Consider the following 20597-nt stretch of genomic DNA (forward strand, 5'->3'; position numbering starts at 1 on the left):
AGTAATGACTAGTGAGAATTCAGAGTATTTATGAGCTTATTAAAAAAAAAAACATGAAAAGAAAACAAGATTTTGATTTAAACAAGAAAGCCTGGGACTTCGCTGGTGGCGCAGTGATTAAGAATCTGCCTTCCAATGCAGGGGACATGAGTTTGATCCCTGGTCTGGGAAGATCCCACATGCTGCAGAGCAACTAAGCCCATGCGCCACAACTACTGAGCCTGCACGCCCTAGAGCCCATGCTCCACAACAAGAGAAGCCACTGCAATGAGAAGCCTGCACATCGCAACAAAGAGCAGCCCCCGTTCGCCACAACTAGAGAAAGCCCGTGCGCAGCAGCAACGAAGACCCAATGCAGCCAAAAAAAAAAAGCATGTTCAACCAGAAAAATGAAATTAGGTGTTTGTTTTCACTGTGTTCTCAGGTCGAATCAATTTATGTGTTTTATTCAAAAGATTACTCAACTATCTCCAGTGTTCTAAGTATTCTTCTTCCCTAATCTCATCTAAGATATCTGAGATACAATAACCCCAAAAGAACTTAAATGAGAAGAATTAATTGCTAGGTCATTTTGAAACTAAACTGTAAGATAGGTGTCTTTTACGCATGTTTCAAGAAAACATCTGAAAATTCCCCATCTGAAGGCTCCAAGATTTGAACCAAAACGAGAAAGCTTTCTTGTTATATAATGAAGTAATAAATTTAAAGAGAACTATTCATTCGGATTTCTTCCCTTCTACTTCAATCACTGTTTAATAATTCTTTCTTTACAAAATAAAAGCAGTTTAGTTGTCAATGCAGACGTTGCTCTGAAGTGGAAGGATACTTCACTTCAGGGCATATTCCTGGAATTGTTTTCAAAATACCAGGGGATTTTGAGTCAACTGGTCTGGGATTGGCACAGGGCATACCTATTGAAAGACATCTGCCCCCCCCCCCACTGTCTTCTGTGTAATAGACAAGGGGGAGGTGTATTTCAGCAGCGCAAAGAAAGAAAGAAGCAAAGAACGTGAACTGTGTAATCAGGCACACCTTGATTTCAATAACATCTTGATCTTAGGTTAGTTGTGACCCAGAGCAAGGAACTTAAGCACTCTATGTTCTAGTTTATTCATCTATCAAGTGGTGACAACAGGCCAACATACTAGGAGTGCTGGGAAAATGAGAAGCTATACCATGTGGCAGTCACCCTGCAGAAAGGGTAGCACACATGGCACTTCATTCATGTTAGCGCCCTTCCCTCCTTTGCTCATTATTGCATCCTAATTCAAATCTCAGCACTTATCCTAACCATAGGAAAAATGAGCTACTTTTATTTCACATCCACTGAAAATGAATTACACACAGTATCATGAAGTACCATGGATAGGAAAAGTAATAGGTACTTTTCTAAAAAATTTTGGTATGACCTGCATAAAAGGCTGAAATTATTGAAAATGTATCTTAATTTTTAACACTGAAAAATAATTTTCAATTAAATTTTTTTTTTTGTTAAAAAACAAAGGTAATCCAAGGTGATTCCCTCTTCCAAGGGGCCTGCTAGTGCCCCTCTTCAGGAAAGTAGCAACTTGGAATAAAATCTGGCACGCCTCTGGTTTCTGGGGAGAGGGGATGTTTGTTTCCTTGCCTTCCTTTGGCTGCCTACATGTATGCTTAAGTCTCTTTCTGGATAGACTTAGGGTGTCCTCTCATTCACACACTGAAGCTGCCTTTTTTCTGGACATAGGCCAGAGGCATCGATGTGCAGCAGGTTTCCTTAGTCATCAACTATGACCTCCCCACCAACAGGGAAAACTACATCCACAGAATCGGTCGAGGTGGCCGTTTTGGCCATAAGGGTGTGGCTATTAACATGGTGACAGAAGAAGACAAGAGGACTCTTCGAGACATTGAGACCTTCTACAACACCTCCATTGAGGAGATGCCCCTCAATGTTGCTGACCTCATCTGAGATGGGCTGTTCTGCTACCTAGCCCCAGCCAGGGCTCAGTCCTTGGGGGGCGCTGAGGAGCAGCAGGAGGGGGGAGGGAAGGGAGTCAAGGGATGGACAGCTTGTCATTTTTTTCTGTTTTTTTTCTTCTTTGAATAAATGTCACTTTTTGAGGCAAAAAAAAACAAAAAAAAACAAAGGTAAATGTTTTTCTGCATCAGCTTAAGCAACTCAATATGCATGTATTTTTAACTTAACCATGTCCACACTTGAAATGGAAGTGGTATTTAGCATTTTTCCCCATGATTTTAAACATTTTCTCATCTTTTCTGGTAGCAAATGAGAACAAGTTAAAGTTCTTTTGGCATAGGACAATCTGGCAGAATGATATAATTAGGCAAACTATATTTCACATTTTGAACAGATGAAAATGTATAAATGTTTGGGATCATATTTACAGATCAAGGTAACTATCTGCTGTAAGTTGCTGTAACCATAGCATGGCACCCTCTTTGGAAAACTGAAATTGTAAAAGTTACTATATAAGTAGAAAGATTCTCCAACTTTATGGTTTTCTCTGACTCTTGTGATTTGCAAATCTACTGTTTTATGGAGAGAAACACTAAAATCCTAGTCACTGTAATCTCATTAGTCTAAGTTGAAATGTAGCTTTGCAATATTAAGAATAAAACAGTAAGAAAGAACCGAGCAAGCGAGGTATATTTAACAGGATGAAGAATATTTTAAGTATTAAAACTTACATTTTAGGAACAAGGAAATAAATACAAATCTTGTATTACAGATTTATTCCATTTAATTGAGAAATATTTCTCAGTAAATCCTTGTTAGTGGCCCCTGATACTTTCTTTAGTTGAGGACTTTAAGAGAAGCTATCTCTCTTTTAATTTTTTTTTTTTTTTTTTTTTTGCGGTGCGCGGGCCCCTCACCCCTGCGGCCTCTCTCGTTGCGGAGCACAGGCTCCGGACACGCAGGCTCAGCGGCCATGGCTCACGGGCCCAGCCGCTCCGCGGCATGTGGGATCTTCCCGGACCGGGGCACGAACCCGTGTCCCCTGCATCGGCAGGCTGACTCTCAACCACTGCGCCACCAGGGAAGCCCTCTTTTAATTTTTAATTCAAACATTGTAGTCATTCATACTAGCCCTCCATCTCAATTGGTTTAAGTAATTGAAAATTTCCTGTATTCATACCAATCAGCAAATTAGATCACTGACCAGTCAAAGAGAGAAGAATGATGGTATTTCTTAATACTTTAAAATGAATTTAGTATATTATCACTACCTTGCAGCTGGTGAGGAGAAAGGGGAAAACGTTTTAAGTTTGTGCAGAGAGCTCAGCTTCTATTTCCCCTAATTTTCCTACATCCTAAACACATGGTCATAGCAGGACTGGCTGCCATTTTGTGATCATGACCATGGTAGGCCAGAGACATGATAACAAGGATGGGTGGGTAGGGGCAGGAAAACCTGTGCCTTAAAGCCCTTACTCTTTCAAGGTGCATCCTTTTGGGAAAGGAGCAGCTCAAGGCATGTCAGGAATGTTCCAGGGCACAAAGGAACAGGAAGCTGTATATCATGAGTCACTTAAACCGCTTAGAAAGCAGAAACAAATCGACTTTTAGGAGGGTTTATTTTTGTTGTGTTTTTTAAACAAAAAGCACAAAGCAGTTATCCTGTTCAGAGACCTTTGAGGTTCCTTAGAAACTGTGATACAGGCTCAGATTTCCAGGTTGGCCAAATAATAATACCCTCCCTTCATTAGCGTCTACTGCGCTAGGCACTTTACATGTGTTCTCATTTAACAGGTGGGGAGGAGAAAACATTACCCTCTTATATACATTTACTGTGTAGTAAGGAAATACTGTCACTTAACATACTCACATCCCCAGACACACACGTCAGTCTGAATTTAGGATGACTAAGCCATGAAGAGGCTATAAAGTTAATACCTAGAGCAGTAAGGGGCTAATCGACATGTCTGGGGTACTGGAAAGGGTTTGGTTTGTTGATGACCAACCTGTACAGGCAAAAGATATGCTTTGTTATGATAACTGCCAGCCTATTTTCTAACAAACAGTTTCCTGCCCTGAATGCTATCTGGTAAATGACCACCAACCAACGTTTCAGCAGCAGAAGTAGGGTTATGAAGCAGGTCAGGAGAGAGAACCCACTGAGCTTGAATCCAAATGATCTTTTGGCCTCTGGCCTCAGCTCAAACATGCTCCTTTGTACCTCCTGCAAGCAGGCTCACTGGGTCTATTCACCCTTCCGCAGAAAACCAGACTTAAACATCTTAAGCTCTATGTTTTGACCTCTTCAGCTGGCAAATAATTAGCAGCAGTCTCACCATCACGGTGCATGGGCTTTTGACTTTTAAATGACCTTCATATTGATTTTCTTAGTCTAGTCTCATAACAGCCTTATGGAATATAGTTAAGACATAGACCTTTTAATACTGAGAATGGGTGTCTAATGTAATACCAAATGAAAACATGCAACAGAAACGCAGTTCCAATTCATAGCACGTTACTGCCTCAATGTGGACTGGATGACTAATGCTTTTGATATAAGCCTTATCTCTTTTGTCTTTTTTGCAATCCTGGGAGGTCAGAGGTATCTGAGGAGCTGCATAGCAGCTTGGATGTAGACTCTGATGCCTCGAGTGTGCTTGTTCATTTCTTTATTCCTCCTTTCACCAAATCAACAGGTATTACAGCCCCTAGTACCTGTGAGGCATATGGCAGAAACCAATGAGTGAAACAAAGACACTTGTCCTGGTGGAATTATATTCTAGTGAGAGAAACGAACAGGACACACACACACAACACACACACACACAACACACACACACGAAGACAACAATAAATCATATTGTTAGAATGTGACTTGTGTTATGGAGAAAAAGAAAGAAAGATCAGGGTTAAGAAAAGAGTTCCGGGGAAGGAGGGGGGACACTGCAGCAGTAAGTAGGTGGGCCAGGCTCAGTCTAATTGAGAAGGTGACGTTTAGACAAAGAGCTGAACTGAAGCCTTACTTCCCAGTTACCTGCTGGAAGAACAGGCAAATGAAGAAACTAGCACAAAGGCCTTTGGAAGTGAGTATGCCTGGAAACGGGAAAATTCCAAGATGAGCAAGGTCTGTGTGACCAGAGCAGAGGAAGCAAGGGAGAGAGTAGTGAGACAGGCAGAAAGGAAATAGGGACAGATCACGAAGGGCCTTGAAGCCATGGTAAAGGCTGTCAGGAACCCATGGGGATTGTTTTGAGGAGAGAAAAATGTGATGTGATGTGTTTTAAAAGGATCGTTCTGTCTGTTAAGGGACAAAGCAGAAGATGATCTTTTAAGAGTAAAAGATGAAGATGAGGGTGGCTTGGAAAAGTAGCAGGAAGTTGGTAAGGGGTTCTCATGGAAGGTACCCCCCAATACCCAAACAAAGAGACAAGAGAAAGAGCACAGATTTACTTTTTTTTCTCACCCCAAAATGCTGTTTCCTAAACCATAGGGTAACCAGATACTAAGGGAGACGTTATTTTCACATGTTGGTGAAGGTTCATTTCAGTTTTGATAATGATGCATCAATGCCTGTCACAACATTTCCACTTCACACTATGATCTCCTCTCTTAGTGTCAGGCAGAGCTCTATTTTTTGTGCGGTGAGGATGGTGGGAGAGGGGAGCAGATTTGCTTTCAATTTGTTAGCAAACCCTCGAGCTGCACCCAATGTTCCTGCCACAAAATATACCACCATCGTTGGCGACATGGTGCCAATGAAACCTTTTCATTCCTGTGTTTCCCCCAGAAAATTTAATAATTGTAAGGGGCGTTACATCAAATAAGGTAGAGACGGTTATGGTCTTAGAATGTGGTAGAGAGCACTTTTTTGGGCACGGATGGAGAACCTCTGTATCAGGGACACCATCAAATTTAACTGCAAATGCACCAAATGCTCCTTTTAGTTCTGATTCTGTAATCACTGCATAGTGCCCCTCTCCTATTCATATTAAAAACAGCAAGAACGGGGCGTCAAAAGTAGGGACATGGTGAAAAATTGCCGCTATCATTTTGATATCCCGTTTGTCTCCTCAATCTCTAGGGTGACATATAATTTTAAGGTCATAACGGGCTCAGGATGCAAAAGGAGAAATAACCGCATCTTCAAACAGTAACAACTATGACTACCTCTCTAAACAGAGGCCATAAATGGCATGTAGTCAATATACTAATGTTAGAGTCTAACAAGAAAATTTGGTTGGTCTCCTTTCATCAGCAAAAAGGCAATTTATCTCTATAGCATTGACAACAGAAGATAAAAGTAAATTAAGACCCATACAGTCATTGCCTCATCATTGAAAATCCTATTTTATACAGAGCTAGCAATGCTGTCACATGAAATGGCTGTGATTTATATGATGGGTGACAATGAGGATAATTTATATACAGGAAATACAAACCTGTAAAGGAAGATCTGATGCAAAAATTTCATCTCTCCACACGGCAGAGCTTATAGACTGACACCCCAACTTTAAAAAAGAGAAAAAAAGTCTCTCCATTTCTCTAATTGCAAAATAACTAAGATCCCTAATGCATTCTAAACTCAAGTATTTATCAAGTCCCAGTTAGATGAGACATTTATAAGGCGAAAATAGTCTGCGATCCTTACATGTGGTACCAGACTCTACAAAAAAAAGAACAAAGGCACTTGCCCCTGACATGCCCTTGTAACACACTTATTTTATAGTCAGTGCAGTCATAGTTGGCAGACTATCAATGCATCGTGTGGACATAAGTTAATAAGAATGTAATCTATGCGGCATTTACTCTAGTCAAGCTACATTTCTTTTTTATGTCTTATGGACATGTACTGATGTGGGGATTTTGTCAAATATGTGAAATGAGCATGAACGAATCAATGCTGGTGTTATTTTTATTAATGTCTATATCCTATTTAGCACAATGCACCAAAATATAAGAGCAACTTCAAGTCTGAATCTAAAAACCATATGTGAGGCCATAGCAACAATCACTGGCATCTAGGATGTCTTAACCTTCAGTTATTGTTTTTTGTCCATTTGTCAGAGCTATGCTCTATTTCATTAATGGTGGATCATAAAGGGATGACCTGCCACCGTCACTTGATGCTCAACAGATGAGTTCAAAAAGTCACACTCTTCAGTATTGTCCACTTTCATAGAAACTGTAACCATAAAAGTCACATGGAACTGTTAATCTCTATGGAGGTCTTAAGGATAAAACCAATTTCATTCTACTCCAGGCTTCCACAGCCATGTTTCCCTCCACTTGTGCATTTTAGTTTATATTGTTATTTAATTCCAGCACATACTTGAGTCTCATCACATTGATAAAACTGTCAAGTTATTGAAAGTAGGGTATCTGGTTTAGTTTGCTGGTGTCCCTTGAAATACCTAGCTTAGTACCGGCATGTCCCAGGCTCAAAAGTAACAGCTTTATTAAACCAGGGATTGGCCTGCTGGTCTCTTTTGGTAAATAATGTTTTATTGGAACACAGCTGTGTCTATTCATTTACCTATTGTCTGAGGCTGCTTTCACACTACAACTGACGCGTTGAGTACTTATAACAGAGACCATTGGGCCTGTGGAACTAAAAAACTGACCCTTTGGTCTTTTACAGAAATTTTTTGTCGACTCTTTTATTAAACTATCTAATTACTCTTCTTTGGAAATATTGTAGCTAAAGAACAGAGCATATACATAATGAGCAGTTTTTACTGTTCTTAGTAAATGAACTTTTTTTTTCTTTTTTGTTAGATGCTGGTTTGCTGAGCAAATCAATTCTTTTCAATCTTAGGGCTTTTCACTATGGTAGCTTGGTGGAAAAAAAAAAACATTCTTTTTATCCTGACAATTTCTGGATACAAAAGATGTGGCTTCTCATACTTGTCAATACAATAGATTGTATTGGCACTGATGTGACATGTAATTTAATGCACCACCGCGTCTTTTAATTGTTTTTAATAATGCTTGGCAGTTTCATAAAAATATCAGAGTTCTATTAGTATCAGAGAATGTGTTAACGGGAACTAACATTTGCTCTTTCACAATCAGAAGAACAAGTATAGTTAAGAACAATGGTTCAAGTCTGCCCAAAGACTAGATGGTCTTGGTATTATGACAGGACACTGCAACTCTGGGACTAAGGTGGCACATTCCATTCAAAGGACACACAGTACGTTATTCACAGTGCCAGAACTCACTGCAGGTAAAGGGGTCAAAGTCATCGGTCATTCTCTTTGGCCAGACCCCTTGGTGCAGTTGGCTGACTTGAAATTGGCAAGATGCTCTTTGAGATGAAAAGCATCTGTTTACCTTTGGAGATGCAATCTGATGGGAAGAACACCAGGGGAAAAAAAGATCATACTCTCATGATGTTTATGTTTGAAACATAAACTTATCAATAAATATTGCTGTACTAATTTTATTGTTCACAAACACTGCACTGGGCCAAGTGAATGTGAAACCTTTGTATCATCCTAACCCAAATGGGCAGACACAAAATTCATGTCAGAAGCAACTCAAGTTTCATAAGATTTTTAATTCCAAATGGGAAAGGGATTTTTTTAAAGGATTCAAATCCATAAATTTATGAGTAAAATGAAAGCTCTTAGCCTCCTGTCTCTACCCTCTCTACCTGTAGTTTAGATTCTTACCTATGATAACAAAACCAAAAATATCAAGTGTCCCTTAAAATTGCGATGCTCAAAATCGGTTTTTATGACAAAGATTTAAAATCTAGAAATGCCTAATTATAATAAGAAGTCTTGACAGGAAAATTATTGTATTTATAATGTAAACCATCACACATTTTCTCCACACAAGCAATCTTATTATCAGTTTAACTGAAGAGCTTTGTCTAGCTCATTTCACATTTATTATTTGACCAGAAGCAACTCAGACTGAGAAACCTAGAAGACCACCCACCTTTGTGAAAAAAGATGTCCTCCGATTAGCCCTAGGTTGTGAAGCAGCCAAAGGCAAGCTCCAGCTGTCTAATCAAACGGGCTTGCTCACCTTTCTCAGTCTGGCTCATTTTCTCCAACGCCAGTCTGCTATCTGCATTTGACCTCCTGATGACTATGACTTTTTCAATTCAAATGTACAGCTTTGCTATAAATAAGAGAGCATAGCTGCACAGGCTATAAATAACTAGAAATTATATGCCTTCTCTAGTCTGTTTGTACTAGCATTGCAAAACCCTTCACTTTCTGTGATTGAACAGTCTTTGCAGGAAGACAAGAAAATACAGCTGCCAAAAATCACCCTCACCCTCCTATAATGGAAAGGTGTCATGATCCCACACATACTACAAGTAGATGGAGAAAATTACCAGGAAAGAGAAAAATTACAAGAGATTGTCAAGGTCTGTTTTGAAGAGTTAAGGACACAAGTACAGTACCTCACGAAAATAAATTTATCGAATGATGATGTTCATTCCCAGTAATTAATAGAAATAGACAATTCTTTCATATGCTTACAAATGATATAAAATGAAACAAAGTAAAAATAATGACTGTTTTGTAAAAGGGTGGGAAAGATTTAATTTACTGATACACGCTGTATTCATGGCATTTAGGAAAAAATGTTTTTAATACCCGTCATCCACTTCCCATGATTTTCTGTATTCTTAAAATGTGCTTCTGAAGCTCAAATGTAATTTTTCTAACCGGGAAAACAATATCAGAACCAAATAGTTGGCCATTTGGAGTGCAGGGCATAGCCACACATGTCATTTAAGCCTCAAACCTGGTCCTGCCACATTTGTTGGCTGGGGACAAGTCGCCAAGCTCTTGAAGGCTCATTTTCTCATACACACAAAGGAAATGAGGAAAATGGCCACAAAATATTCTTGAGAAAAAGAAATGATCTATGAAAAATGCCTTGTAAAAACGTAACACGCCATGCAGCTCAATGTACTATCAAGCCCACAGTATAAAATCTAGAGTTCTCCTTAGTTCTTCTATGTCTGCCCACTTGCCATACTTTCAACTACAGTTTATCTCTTTTAAGAAATGATCGCTAGCTTCATCAATTGTGAGACTAGGTTTTCTTTCCCCAGGGTGATATAGATAAGTGCTAATTTTCACTATACCTAAGCTACAACTGAAATTGTGTCTCTTCCCCCAGCAACCATAAGCATCCGTAGTATATATCGTCCCTAACCTAATGCTGGAGGAATCTATTCTGGGATATAATCCACATTTCAAAATGAGTATTTGTGTGTTTGACAACACATTTTTAAACAAAGCTAGACTGACAGGCCAACTGAAATCATCACAATGCACAGACGTTATAAGGTAGGTTAATATAATATTTCTTTATAGGAAGCTCTTTCCCTACATCTTAATGATGAAATCAGAAGATGGGCACTTCTGTCCCACTAGTGTGCGTTCAGGGAGGGGACAGAGAGGTCTTGATTTCTAAAAGCGACCGTTTATTTCCTAAAGCATAACAGCTGTCTTGAAACACACCCAACTGAAGCCTTCGCGTATGTTACTGGTCCATAAAGTTAGTATCATGCATGCACATTAAATATTTTTCTGGGAAACAAGTCACTTAGACACACAGGCTTTTGCTAAATCGTGCCATCTTGTGAGCTTTAGGAAATAAAATATTGATGCCAAATGAAACACAAAATAACATTGTATATACAATATTTTATAGAACCACATGAAATAAAAAGGAAACTGATCAGAAATAGAAGAAGCTTAGTCAAAGCTCTTAGCCCAACAATGGAAGCTATCTGGCAAAATCAGACGTAATTACAAGCAAGGCAATGGAAATAAACATTTGGTTAAAAGACAGGTGTTCAAGAAACACAAAACCATGCAAAGGTGAGGAGGCTGGAGCTACAGTCCAGCCATGCAACGTTCTCCTCCCTCCTCCCCTCCCTTGAGTGAATGACAACGTACGTTTAACAGGATCTTGGGGAAGAGGTTCCTGGGTGGTCTTGAGTAAACTTTGGGACACTATGGAGAAAATAAGAGAACATAACTAAAAACAAAAATGGAAACATGGGAATGATGGATGAAACTCACTCATATGATTCTACTGACCAAAGGAAATAACAAAAACGAAAACATTGAATTAAAAACAAAAACTAAACAAATATCCTGAGCTTGGGCCCCAGCATGGAACCACGGTAAACACACAAACAAAAGATATTTTTCCACAAACACATCTTGGATTGTGGATATTCTGTCTCTGATAGTACATCCCAGTACCCCGTGGAAGGATTTCTTGCTCCCATCTCCCTCCTTAGTGCCAGGATCACCAATTCCCATCCGTCCCGTCTTCATGGTATCTCTATTCTTTTCACCCATTCCAAGGGCAGCCCTGGCCGTCGGCTCTGGTCACTGATTGAAGCTTTTACTCTCCACTTACATCTGTCCCCTCTTCTAACTGGTCTTCAGCCTCCCGTGTTTGCTCTCTGGATACATTATTCTATAACCCACCTCCCCTGAAACTAAGTACTGACTGTTTGTCCATTACACCTTTGTTGGGAGCATCTATCTTTGGCAAATTTCTTGGCAAAGGGTGTGCCATCCAGAGCACCTCTAGAGGCTCCATCTGATCTGTGGTGCCCATGGCTCTTGCTCCCAGTCTGAGTCAAATCAAACTAATCAAATGGAGGGGGTGTGCAGTGAGGGTAATAGTGAGATTTTGGGGGGGGGGGTGGAGGATAATTTTTAATGTTTTTTTTTTTTTGGCGGCACTGCGGGGCATGCAGGATCTTAGTTCTCTTGACTAGGGATTGGACCTGCGCCCCCTGCAGTGGAAGCGCTGTGGCCTAACCACGGGACCGCCAGGGAATTCCTGATAATTTCTAATTCTTGATGCAAATTCATCACTGCTAATAACTTTTAAAACCCTCTTTCTTATTATATATATATGTATATATTTGTATATATACCCACACATACATATTTATATTTCAAAACATAAATCCACCCCAGGGAAAGGGAGAAAAAAGTTGGAAATCTGCCAGGAAATCTCCCACAGCAGTGAAACCACCGAGAATCATTATAACAAAAGCCCTTTGTTCAAGAGGCTCCGGGCAACAGAATCCGCCATTGTCCTCCAAGTTACCCAACCTAATTAACGTTTTTGTTTGAAACTCAAGAAAGGAGTCTTTTGAGCTGGAAGCCACAATCTTCCCATCAGAGCCAGAAAAGAAGCCCTTGGGGTTACCAGTTCCTAAACCTGTTCTCACACAGGGTAGAAGTGGAGTCATCTCTCACCCAAGAGACCAACAGGAACTTTTCCAGTAGATTCCACTTAGATACTGGGCTTCACAGTAGAAGGTGTTGATATTGCAGACCCTTTGTTGTTTAGCTTAATCTTATGATCACATGGAAAACAATTTATATAATCCCTGGGAATCCTAGGCAGGAAATGGTGGCTGTCGCTCTCACCAGAACAACTGGAAAAAGGCAGGAGTCTCTCAAAAGAGAAGCATGTAATTATTGAGTTTAACCTTTAATTTATCAAGTTGAGTAACTATTCCTTGAGTAGATCCCACTTCCTTCTAGTGGAATAGATAGATAGATACATAGGTAGGCAGGTAGATAGATAGACAGGTAGGCAGATAGATAGACAGACAGATAGATAGATAGATAGATAGATAGATAGATAGGGAATTTAATGTGAAAGGCTGTTAAGAACAGAGGTCCCAAATGTTTGGTGTGTTACCTCTGGAGAACTATCTCTGTGGAAATAGTTTCAACTTGCATTTAAGTCATCATGACTTCATTTATTTATTCCCCCTGAGTTATGAAAAACTTAAAGTGGAAGAGAAAAAGGCTTGGAAAATTATATTCCCTGAGCCTTAGTCACTAACGCTAAGTGAGGAGTTTTCTTCTGTCCATTCCAAGATAAGACACGAAAACTCGCCATCGCAAACGTCCCTGTGTGAGCTCAGGTGCCACTGGGGCATTTCTATCCTCTGGCATCTGAAGTGCATGTGCTCAACTCAAGCCCATTCCCTCGCCACCACCATAAACGTCACGTGTTATGAAATGATACTCATCACGGCAGTACGCCTTGCCAGTGGCACGGAAGCGTCATCAGCCAGGCTTCCGGTGGTAACCCTTCTTTACACGTGGAGTGCACATGCAGAGGCCCGAACACAGAGGTACACGGACAAACACGTAAGTATACATTTGCAGAAATAGCTGAGAAGACAAAACAGCAACTCCAGCTTGGCTTAAAGAGAAGCACTCAAAAGTCCCTCGAGACTGCAAGACGGATGCACCATAGCTAGTACAAGAACACATCCACGGCCATGCTTTATTAGAGAAAGACGGAGATGTGTGCTCATGATCGAACGTCCTGGAGGAGATGCCCGGCAATTAGAGACATTGACAGAAACATGGTTAGTGGTAGCAACAGACCCATTCCCGAGAACCAGGAAAACCATCGGAAAACCAGTCTGTTACAAAGAGCAGAGTCAGTGGCGAGAAAGATGAAAAGGTGGCCAGGCTGGAGGAAGGTCCACTTACTGACGCTGCCACACACGGCCATGCAGTACTCCTCTGTGTCAAAGTTGTTTCGGTTGCCGCCACATCCGCCGTAAAAGAACGGGGCGCACTTCCCTTCAGTCACATCAAAGTACCAGCGGGAGATCATTGCTCGGCATGGCCCCGTCTCGGCTTGTTCAGAGCACACCTCTAATCAGAGGAGATGTGGGGAACCACATTTAGCATGAAAAGGTACGGCTGGCTGTTCATGTACACGTTTACTATTCTTAACGCGTTAGTCCTCCCAGTGGTAATTGGGCTGGGTTTATCCGGCAGCATCTGACAGACATTTACTAAGGAATTTAATTATCTACCAGGACTTTGGAATTACTTCTGAAACAAAGCAGTGCATGCTCGTCTGGTTTAATGAGTGTAGCTCTCAGTAGTAATAAAAGGATTCCAGCTAGAGGTGAACAGACCTTTTCGGTGCTTTCAGATAATATTAAATGCCTGAAGATGTGCGCACATCAAAATATTTCTTCCCTATAAAAAATAAACTTCTCTTTTAAATAATTTGAAGGCAACTTTAAAGGTAAAAGGATTATGTCTGGTTATGATGCAAAAAGTTTAACCTGTCGCAAACACCTGATTGTTTTCCTTGAATAAATGACTGCCTTGACTTAAAGTATAAACTAATTATACATATTCTGAATGTGATCCAGTTTTCAGAGAGACCCAGCCTGTCCACTGACTATATTTGAAAACATACATAAAACCTGTGAAAGTGACTTCAAGTTGATTACGTTAACTCTAATTAAAGACAAATCCTTCTTTGAATATTTGTCTGTCCCTTGGCCAAAAATGGTTCAAATAACAAAACACAGTCAAACAACTCCAATTTGTTAATACATACCATACATTGTTTTACATTATAACACAGCTTACCTGTCAATGCCTTGCCACCCTCACCCAAATCAGGTTCATAATCCCTGATTGACTGAAAGTGTAGCAACCTGTAGGATTCCATTTGTAAAGTTATTGCAATTAGAATTAGAACTCTACCTCCCACGTATATTCCATTTTTGTTAGAAGTCAAAACGATTTTCCTACTCGGTTTGCGTCCCACCCTAGCTAGGCTTACAGAGATCCTTCTGATACCTCAGCACACTCAGATGTCTTGCTTATTCTTAGTTTTACTAACAAGCCAGGGAAAAGCATGCTTCTTCTAAAAGACAAAAATCCATGCATAATTCAGAGCTTCCTATTAGGAATATTCAACAGACTGCTCTAGGAAGAGTCTCATCAATCAATCACTCAAAGACAAAGATCCACAATGTTGATGTAAAAGGAACTACTGTTTTGCTTTTCTCTACACATACCACTCATTGTTCTTTTCACTCAAGGTCAAGAGGTGATGGCAAAACCAGAAGCTGCTGCCATCATGATGATGTCAACAGAGTAGGGAGGGAGAGTCAGCACTGAGCCCAGAAGGCGAGTGCCAAGCTCTCTGCAGAAGTGTCCTGTGTAATAGATGTCTAAGATGACTCTGGCTCTCTTTGGATGGTTTTAGGATGGAAACAACTGGCTCCCAGAGCATCAAGCTCAACATCACCCATCATTCTGGTCATCCCATTTGATAGTTACTTTCAAAGTCCATGCTTGCCAAGCCATGATGTGTTTCTAGCTAGTTTTCTTTATGGAATTTTCCTGTATGATAAAAATCTGCCAAACGGTTGACACAGTATCCCATCCAGCTGGTAATTTGATTTATTCCCCAAATTAAACGACTAGCATTCTAACTTACAAAGGATTAAGTTAGTTTTGCTGTGTGTGTAGGGGGGTCTGATCACCTCTGAGTTACTGACAAAGCAGCTTCCGGGCTGTAGAGCTAGCAGCCATGCGTGCCCACATGAGGAGTCCCTGCAAACCACAGCTCTCAGCTGTCTCCACTCCTGGATGGTATCTTCTCTCTCTTTCTCTCTCTCTCAGTTGTAAGAAACATGAACAGGTTGGCTTTACCCTCCTTTTCTATACCTCCCTCACCAATCTGTACATGTTCACGTGATATGCTTTCCTGTTTCTAACACATAATGATACTCATCCTTGTACCGATTCCAAAAAGACTGCCAGGCAACCGTGTCTACACTGTGGTTGAAGTCAGACTGAAGTTGCAAGTGGCTTCTGCTACAAAGAGAGGCACAGAAACACGACCCTAAGTCACAGGAGCGTGGGCAACAAACCTCACTGTGTCTCAACAATTCATGCTGCTGCTCACGTTTTATACCTCTTACAGCACCAAATATGTATCTTCTGATACGTGCCTGCCACAGGTCCATTTATACATCACAGTTGTGCAGGGGCAGAAAACGTCTTTATGCTACATCCAATGTACTAAATAAAACTGGTAGAATTTCGGGTGGGTGCAAGTTAAGTAATGGGATCTCAAAGGAGTTAATCCATGACAGATATTTTCCTTTGTATGTGACCTAATACGATATCTTACTTTTCACGAAAGCAAAACTTCCTGGTCTAGAACCCAGGTGATATTACAATATATTGTCATTTTCCTATACTACGGGTGAAACATTCATTTTTATTTTATTCATTTTTGTTTTTCTTCTGCCTCATTCTAAATGGCTATGAAACCCTCTGTTACAGCTAATTGGTAGAGCCCCAGTGAAGAAGAAAAAGGATTCAGGACTCAAAATTCATTTATATATCAACTAAGCAAATAAAATAAACTACCTGAGGAGCTTACAATTCTTGTTGGAGTTTCCAGTTATAAGACCCTTGACTCATCAATCCCTAAAGGCAAATAATCTCCATTTGGAGTGTTTTGTTGGTTCTCCCTGACATTACCATGGCTGCTGGCACTCCTGACTTTAAATGGGCCCAAATACTTTCAGGACTCTGGTGTATGTGGACATAGTGGGGAGTAAGAATCAATCCCATGGTACTCATATACAAGAGGATATTCGAGATAACGTGGTCAGGAGTTGGTATAACAGCATATCAAATGTCATAATATATGGAGCAACAGACATATGTGAGCCTAGAGGAACAGGAATGTACCTGTCACTTTGGAACCTCTGATCTGCTGACGCGGAGGAGTGTGCTCCAGATGTGGACAAGTGATAAAGGGTATCTCATTGTGATCCCTCCAGTTATCAGCATTGCTAATCAGCCGTCCTAGAGGAGTGAAGCTGATTTCAAAGGGAATTCTTTTTTTTTTTTTTTTGGCTCAGCTGCCATGGCTTACGGGCCCAGCCACTCCGCGGCATGTGGGATCCTCCCGGACTGGGGCACGAACCCGTGTCCCCTGCATCGGCAGGCGGACTCTCAACCACTGCGCCACCAGGGAAGCCCTCAGAGGGAATTCTTGAGTGGGATGGATCACTTTTCATCTCTCACTAGTAACTGTATTTCTACTCTACTGTAGAGCACACCAGTGTTTGATCTCTCTGACCTTTTCTCTAACCCTTCTCTTTACAAAAAACATTGTCCATGTAATTGAAAAGAGAACCTTTCATTTGTCTGGGAGAGGTTGAGGGGTAGTCATGGGGTCAGCACTGGGGAAGTATTATGTTAATGCCTTTACACACGGTATTAGTAAGTATAAAGGAGATGGCCAATGACTCTCCCAAGACAGTGAGAAGAAAGAGCACATACTTGGGCTGAAGAAGTGTTAAGTGGTCAATGTCAAGTTCATAGCTGTGATATTATGCTATAAATGGGGAAAACTGGGTGAAGACTATTCAAGATATCTTTCTATTAATTCCTTCACTGCATGTAAACCTACAATTATCTGCAAAAAATGTAAAAGAAAAAAATCTCACATTAAGAAACATATAAGAGGAAGGTTGGTAGTTCAGTTTGCCTTGGAATTCTATCTTGTCTCTTTCCCTGAATCATTTATCGTTTCAGAGTAATTTCCCTGAAGGGCTACAAATTTCAGTTTGAGAAACATTCCTTTAAATTCCTTTCTAGCACTGAGAAATTACCAGGAAATCTATCCAATCAAGATCCTAACAAAGTAAAACAATTTTAAAGAATTAAGCCTGAAATATATAATTTGAAAGCTCCATGGCTAGATTCAGAGAAAAAGAAATCTCGAGACATTTTATTATTTTTTCAAGACATTTTAAATGCTTATGTTTAGATTATTATTTTTCTGAATAGAGAAACTTTTTCCTTCCTAATCTTTCGGAAATACTGAAAAAATTCAGTGAAAAACGTGTTTCATATTCATTACTATAATCAGCCAGTGGAAAATTATTTACAAAATCATCCACTAAATGTAGAGCATGTAAAATTAGACCTTATATAATTGTAACTTCAAACAGAATTCATCTGAAAATTAAAACTGCAGCTTCCTTTTCTCATCTTCATTCTCTTCTCAAAATCTAAAATAATAAATGAAAAGATGAACATTTAAAAATTATTTGCTAACTTTATTTTTTGAATTCCAAACCACCTTTGTTTCTATTCAAAGTAAATGTTACATATAATAATGAAGGAGAAAATTTGCCCAGAATTGAAGTAGGGATACTTCTCAAAGCGAATGTTTCAAGTTAGATAGAAACACAGGCAAGACTTAAACATCTAAGGAACTATGATCTTTGTTTATTCATATTTAATTCTTAGACTTTTAAGATCACAAATAGGTTTCCTAATATTCACCTAGCTGAATTCTTCTGGCAAGGAAGGCTTATCTCTTCTTTTATAACAGCTCTATTCACCTTTCAAGACAAAGACCATTTAATAAACTGAAATGCTAATGTACACACAACAGTATGAAAGTGTTCATATGCTTAAAAAAAAGAGCATTAAGCATTTTATATCTTTTAAGGTAGGTCCTGACTGAGATCTTTGCTGGTTTCAACACTAAATTCCATTATCTAAACATCAATACTATACAAATACAAGATTTAATATTTTTAAAAATATCGATATTGATACAATATTTAATATTTTATTAAAATATTAAAATTAATATATTATTAAAGTATATAATATTTCCTACATTATATAAAATGATTATGCAATTCACTGTTCCAAATGTAATGCTTAACCACAAAAAATTAACTGAATAGATGTCAAATTGGAGCAAAATTTTTTATGGACCACCAAATTTAGAAAGCTAATTTTACACTTAAAAAAAAAATTTCAACATAAAGACAGCTGTGAAAGTGGCAACTAGGATAAGGAGAAAATCCCCATTTTCAAGAGTACAGTTATTATAATGTCTTCTTAAAAAGCAGAGCTAACAGAGTAGCAAGTAATTAGCTTTAAATAAAGCACTAACTAAAGAATAATCTCATACTGTAAAGCTTTTTATTATTATTTCATTTAAATAACTGAATTTGAATTATTCTAAGACTATAGGAATGTATGTGAAATAAAACCGTATATTATATGGAATGCATAAAGTTTAAATTTACAAATTTTGAGAAAGTAACCACTTGAATAATCAAACCAATCAAACTAGAGTTACTTATAGAAACCTAGGAATTATATATTCTGATATTGTTTAAAAAAACAAAAAAAGTAGCATAATTCCTCCTATGATACAAGACTATGTACACAATTAAGGTTCATTTAAAATAAAAATGACTTAGCTGGCAGTTTTAAACTAGAGTAGAAACGGCAAATGTATGAAGACAAATAAAATTTGGTCTTGTGACAAGTCACTTGTTTAATATTAACAATAAAATAAAATGAAACAATGACAGAGTACAGAAACCTACTAAATATGCTTATCTTTAATATTTCAAATAAATGTTGATTCACCTGCCTAATCATTCAATCTGTTAATAATGAAAATGGCTGATCTCAATGCCGTTTTATAACTTCACTTTTCAGCCTGATTAAATCATTCCAACATGCTAGAAAACCAGTTATTTTTTAAGAATGTATTTTTTGCAAAAATAGATGCATGTACTTTTAATGGGTAAGAGTATTTATAATGTGCTTGCAAATAATAGCAAACAGTAATAAAAGAACATGTCCAATAGAAAATTCCCCTAATTGAACAATTGTGATCAGATATTTATTACCTACTAATCCTATTTTACTAAATAGAGGCATGTAAAATTAGGCAAGCAAATTTGAACTAAAGTCTTATGACAAATCTCACTTAAGCCCCAAATATGGGTTGAAATATATAAACAAATGATGGGAACAGCTGTGCATGGTAATGAAATCACTGACTCAGAATGAAATGACGGGTGCTAATTTGTCACGGAAGTCTCTAGAAGATATCTGCAGTTGGCTTGCCTTTTTACTGAATTGTGTTGATTCTCTAAGGCTATCCAGTACATGTGTCATTCGAGTTACACCTGGCCCGATTCTCACTTCTCTCAATGATGAAAGATTACTTATAAAAAGGCCACCTGAAAAAGTACTTGTAAAGTGTTTAGACTAACCATACTCTTGTGTTGGTGATGCTGGTCACCGGCATTCACAAAAGGGCACTGCTATTTTTCCTAATACCTTTGTTTCCTGTTTGTTATGGGAATAAACTTATTTGTCATCAAGCTGTGTGGTTAGTCTGAAGCACAACACAATATTATAAGAAGCTCTAAACTCTGATAAGACAAGATATCACGTCTTTTGCTGGAAATGAGAGGAAGAGGTTTTTCTTCTTGATTGAGAGGTGAGGTATGCTGGGAAATCTGACTGTGTCTGGAAAACCACAAAAATAAAACTCTCTGATTTATACTGTTTGTTGACTTCCATGGTGTAAATACTCCCACCATTGGTATTTCAAGCTACCAATGGTAGTGGCTCACAAAATTCCTCAGTACTTGAATAATCAGCTTTTACGGGCTAGCAGGAGTCAGCTACACCATATCTATGAGAGGAAATAGGGGCCCAGGTGAAACTAGGAACAATTATATAGTTTGGGAAATTGTAAGGGTTTTCTAATTTGCTCAGTCATGAGAGTTGAATTTTTACAACATTACTCAGTAAGTAGACCTATCAGGATTCTTTCATACTTGGTGACGTTTGATACTACAGTAAGAGCAATGACACCACAGATAATGATGGTTTCACCACCATAGATAAGGATAATTTTCCTTTTCAGTTTCTTACTCTGTCTCAATCTAAATCTGCACAGTATGGGGGCATGTAATGATACTAGAGACCATTCCTCA

The 20597-nt window shown here is 39.0% G+C and overlaps 1 protein-coding gene and 1 non-coding gene across 7 annotated transcripts in view; one reads left to right on the forward strand and one right to left on the reverse strand.

Annotated features, from left to right (window-relative positions):
- APP (amyloid beta precursor protein) overlaps positions 1-20597 on the reverse strand; it is a 278797-nt gene that overhangs the window by 91932 nt on the left and 166268 nt on the right. For 2 of the 6 annotated variants that reach the window (XM_004264477.3, XM_004264476.3), the window contains exons 7-8: positions 13483-13650; positions 10894-10950 (exon numbers count right to left, since the gene is read on the reverse strand). The exons of 2 other annotated variants lie outside the window; for them this stretch is intronic. In XM_004264477.3, coding sequence (XP_004264525.1) covers positions 10894-10950; positions 13483-13650 — 225 coding nt within the window. The remainder of the gene's footprint in view (positions 1-10893; positions 10951-13482; positions 13651-20597) is intronic. 2 more of the 6 variants (XM_004264478.2, XM_004264479.3) reach the window with 1 other exon arrangement.
- LOC117199333 (small nucleolar RNA SNORA67) lies at positions 1508-1649 on the forward strand. The gene has a single exon (XR_004480560.1). It is a non-coding gene; the product is annotated as a small nucleolar RNA SNORA67 (small nucleolar RNA).

The sequence above is a fragment of the Orcinus orca genome, chromosome 5 (genome assembly GCF_937001465.1).
Source record: "Orcinus orca chromosome 5, mOrcOrc1.1, whole genome shotgun sequence".
NCBI classification, from domain to species: Eukaryota; Metazoa; Chordata; class Mammalia; order Artiodactyla; family Delphinidae; genus Orcinus; species Orcinus orca.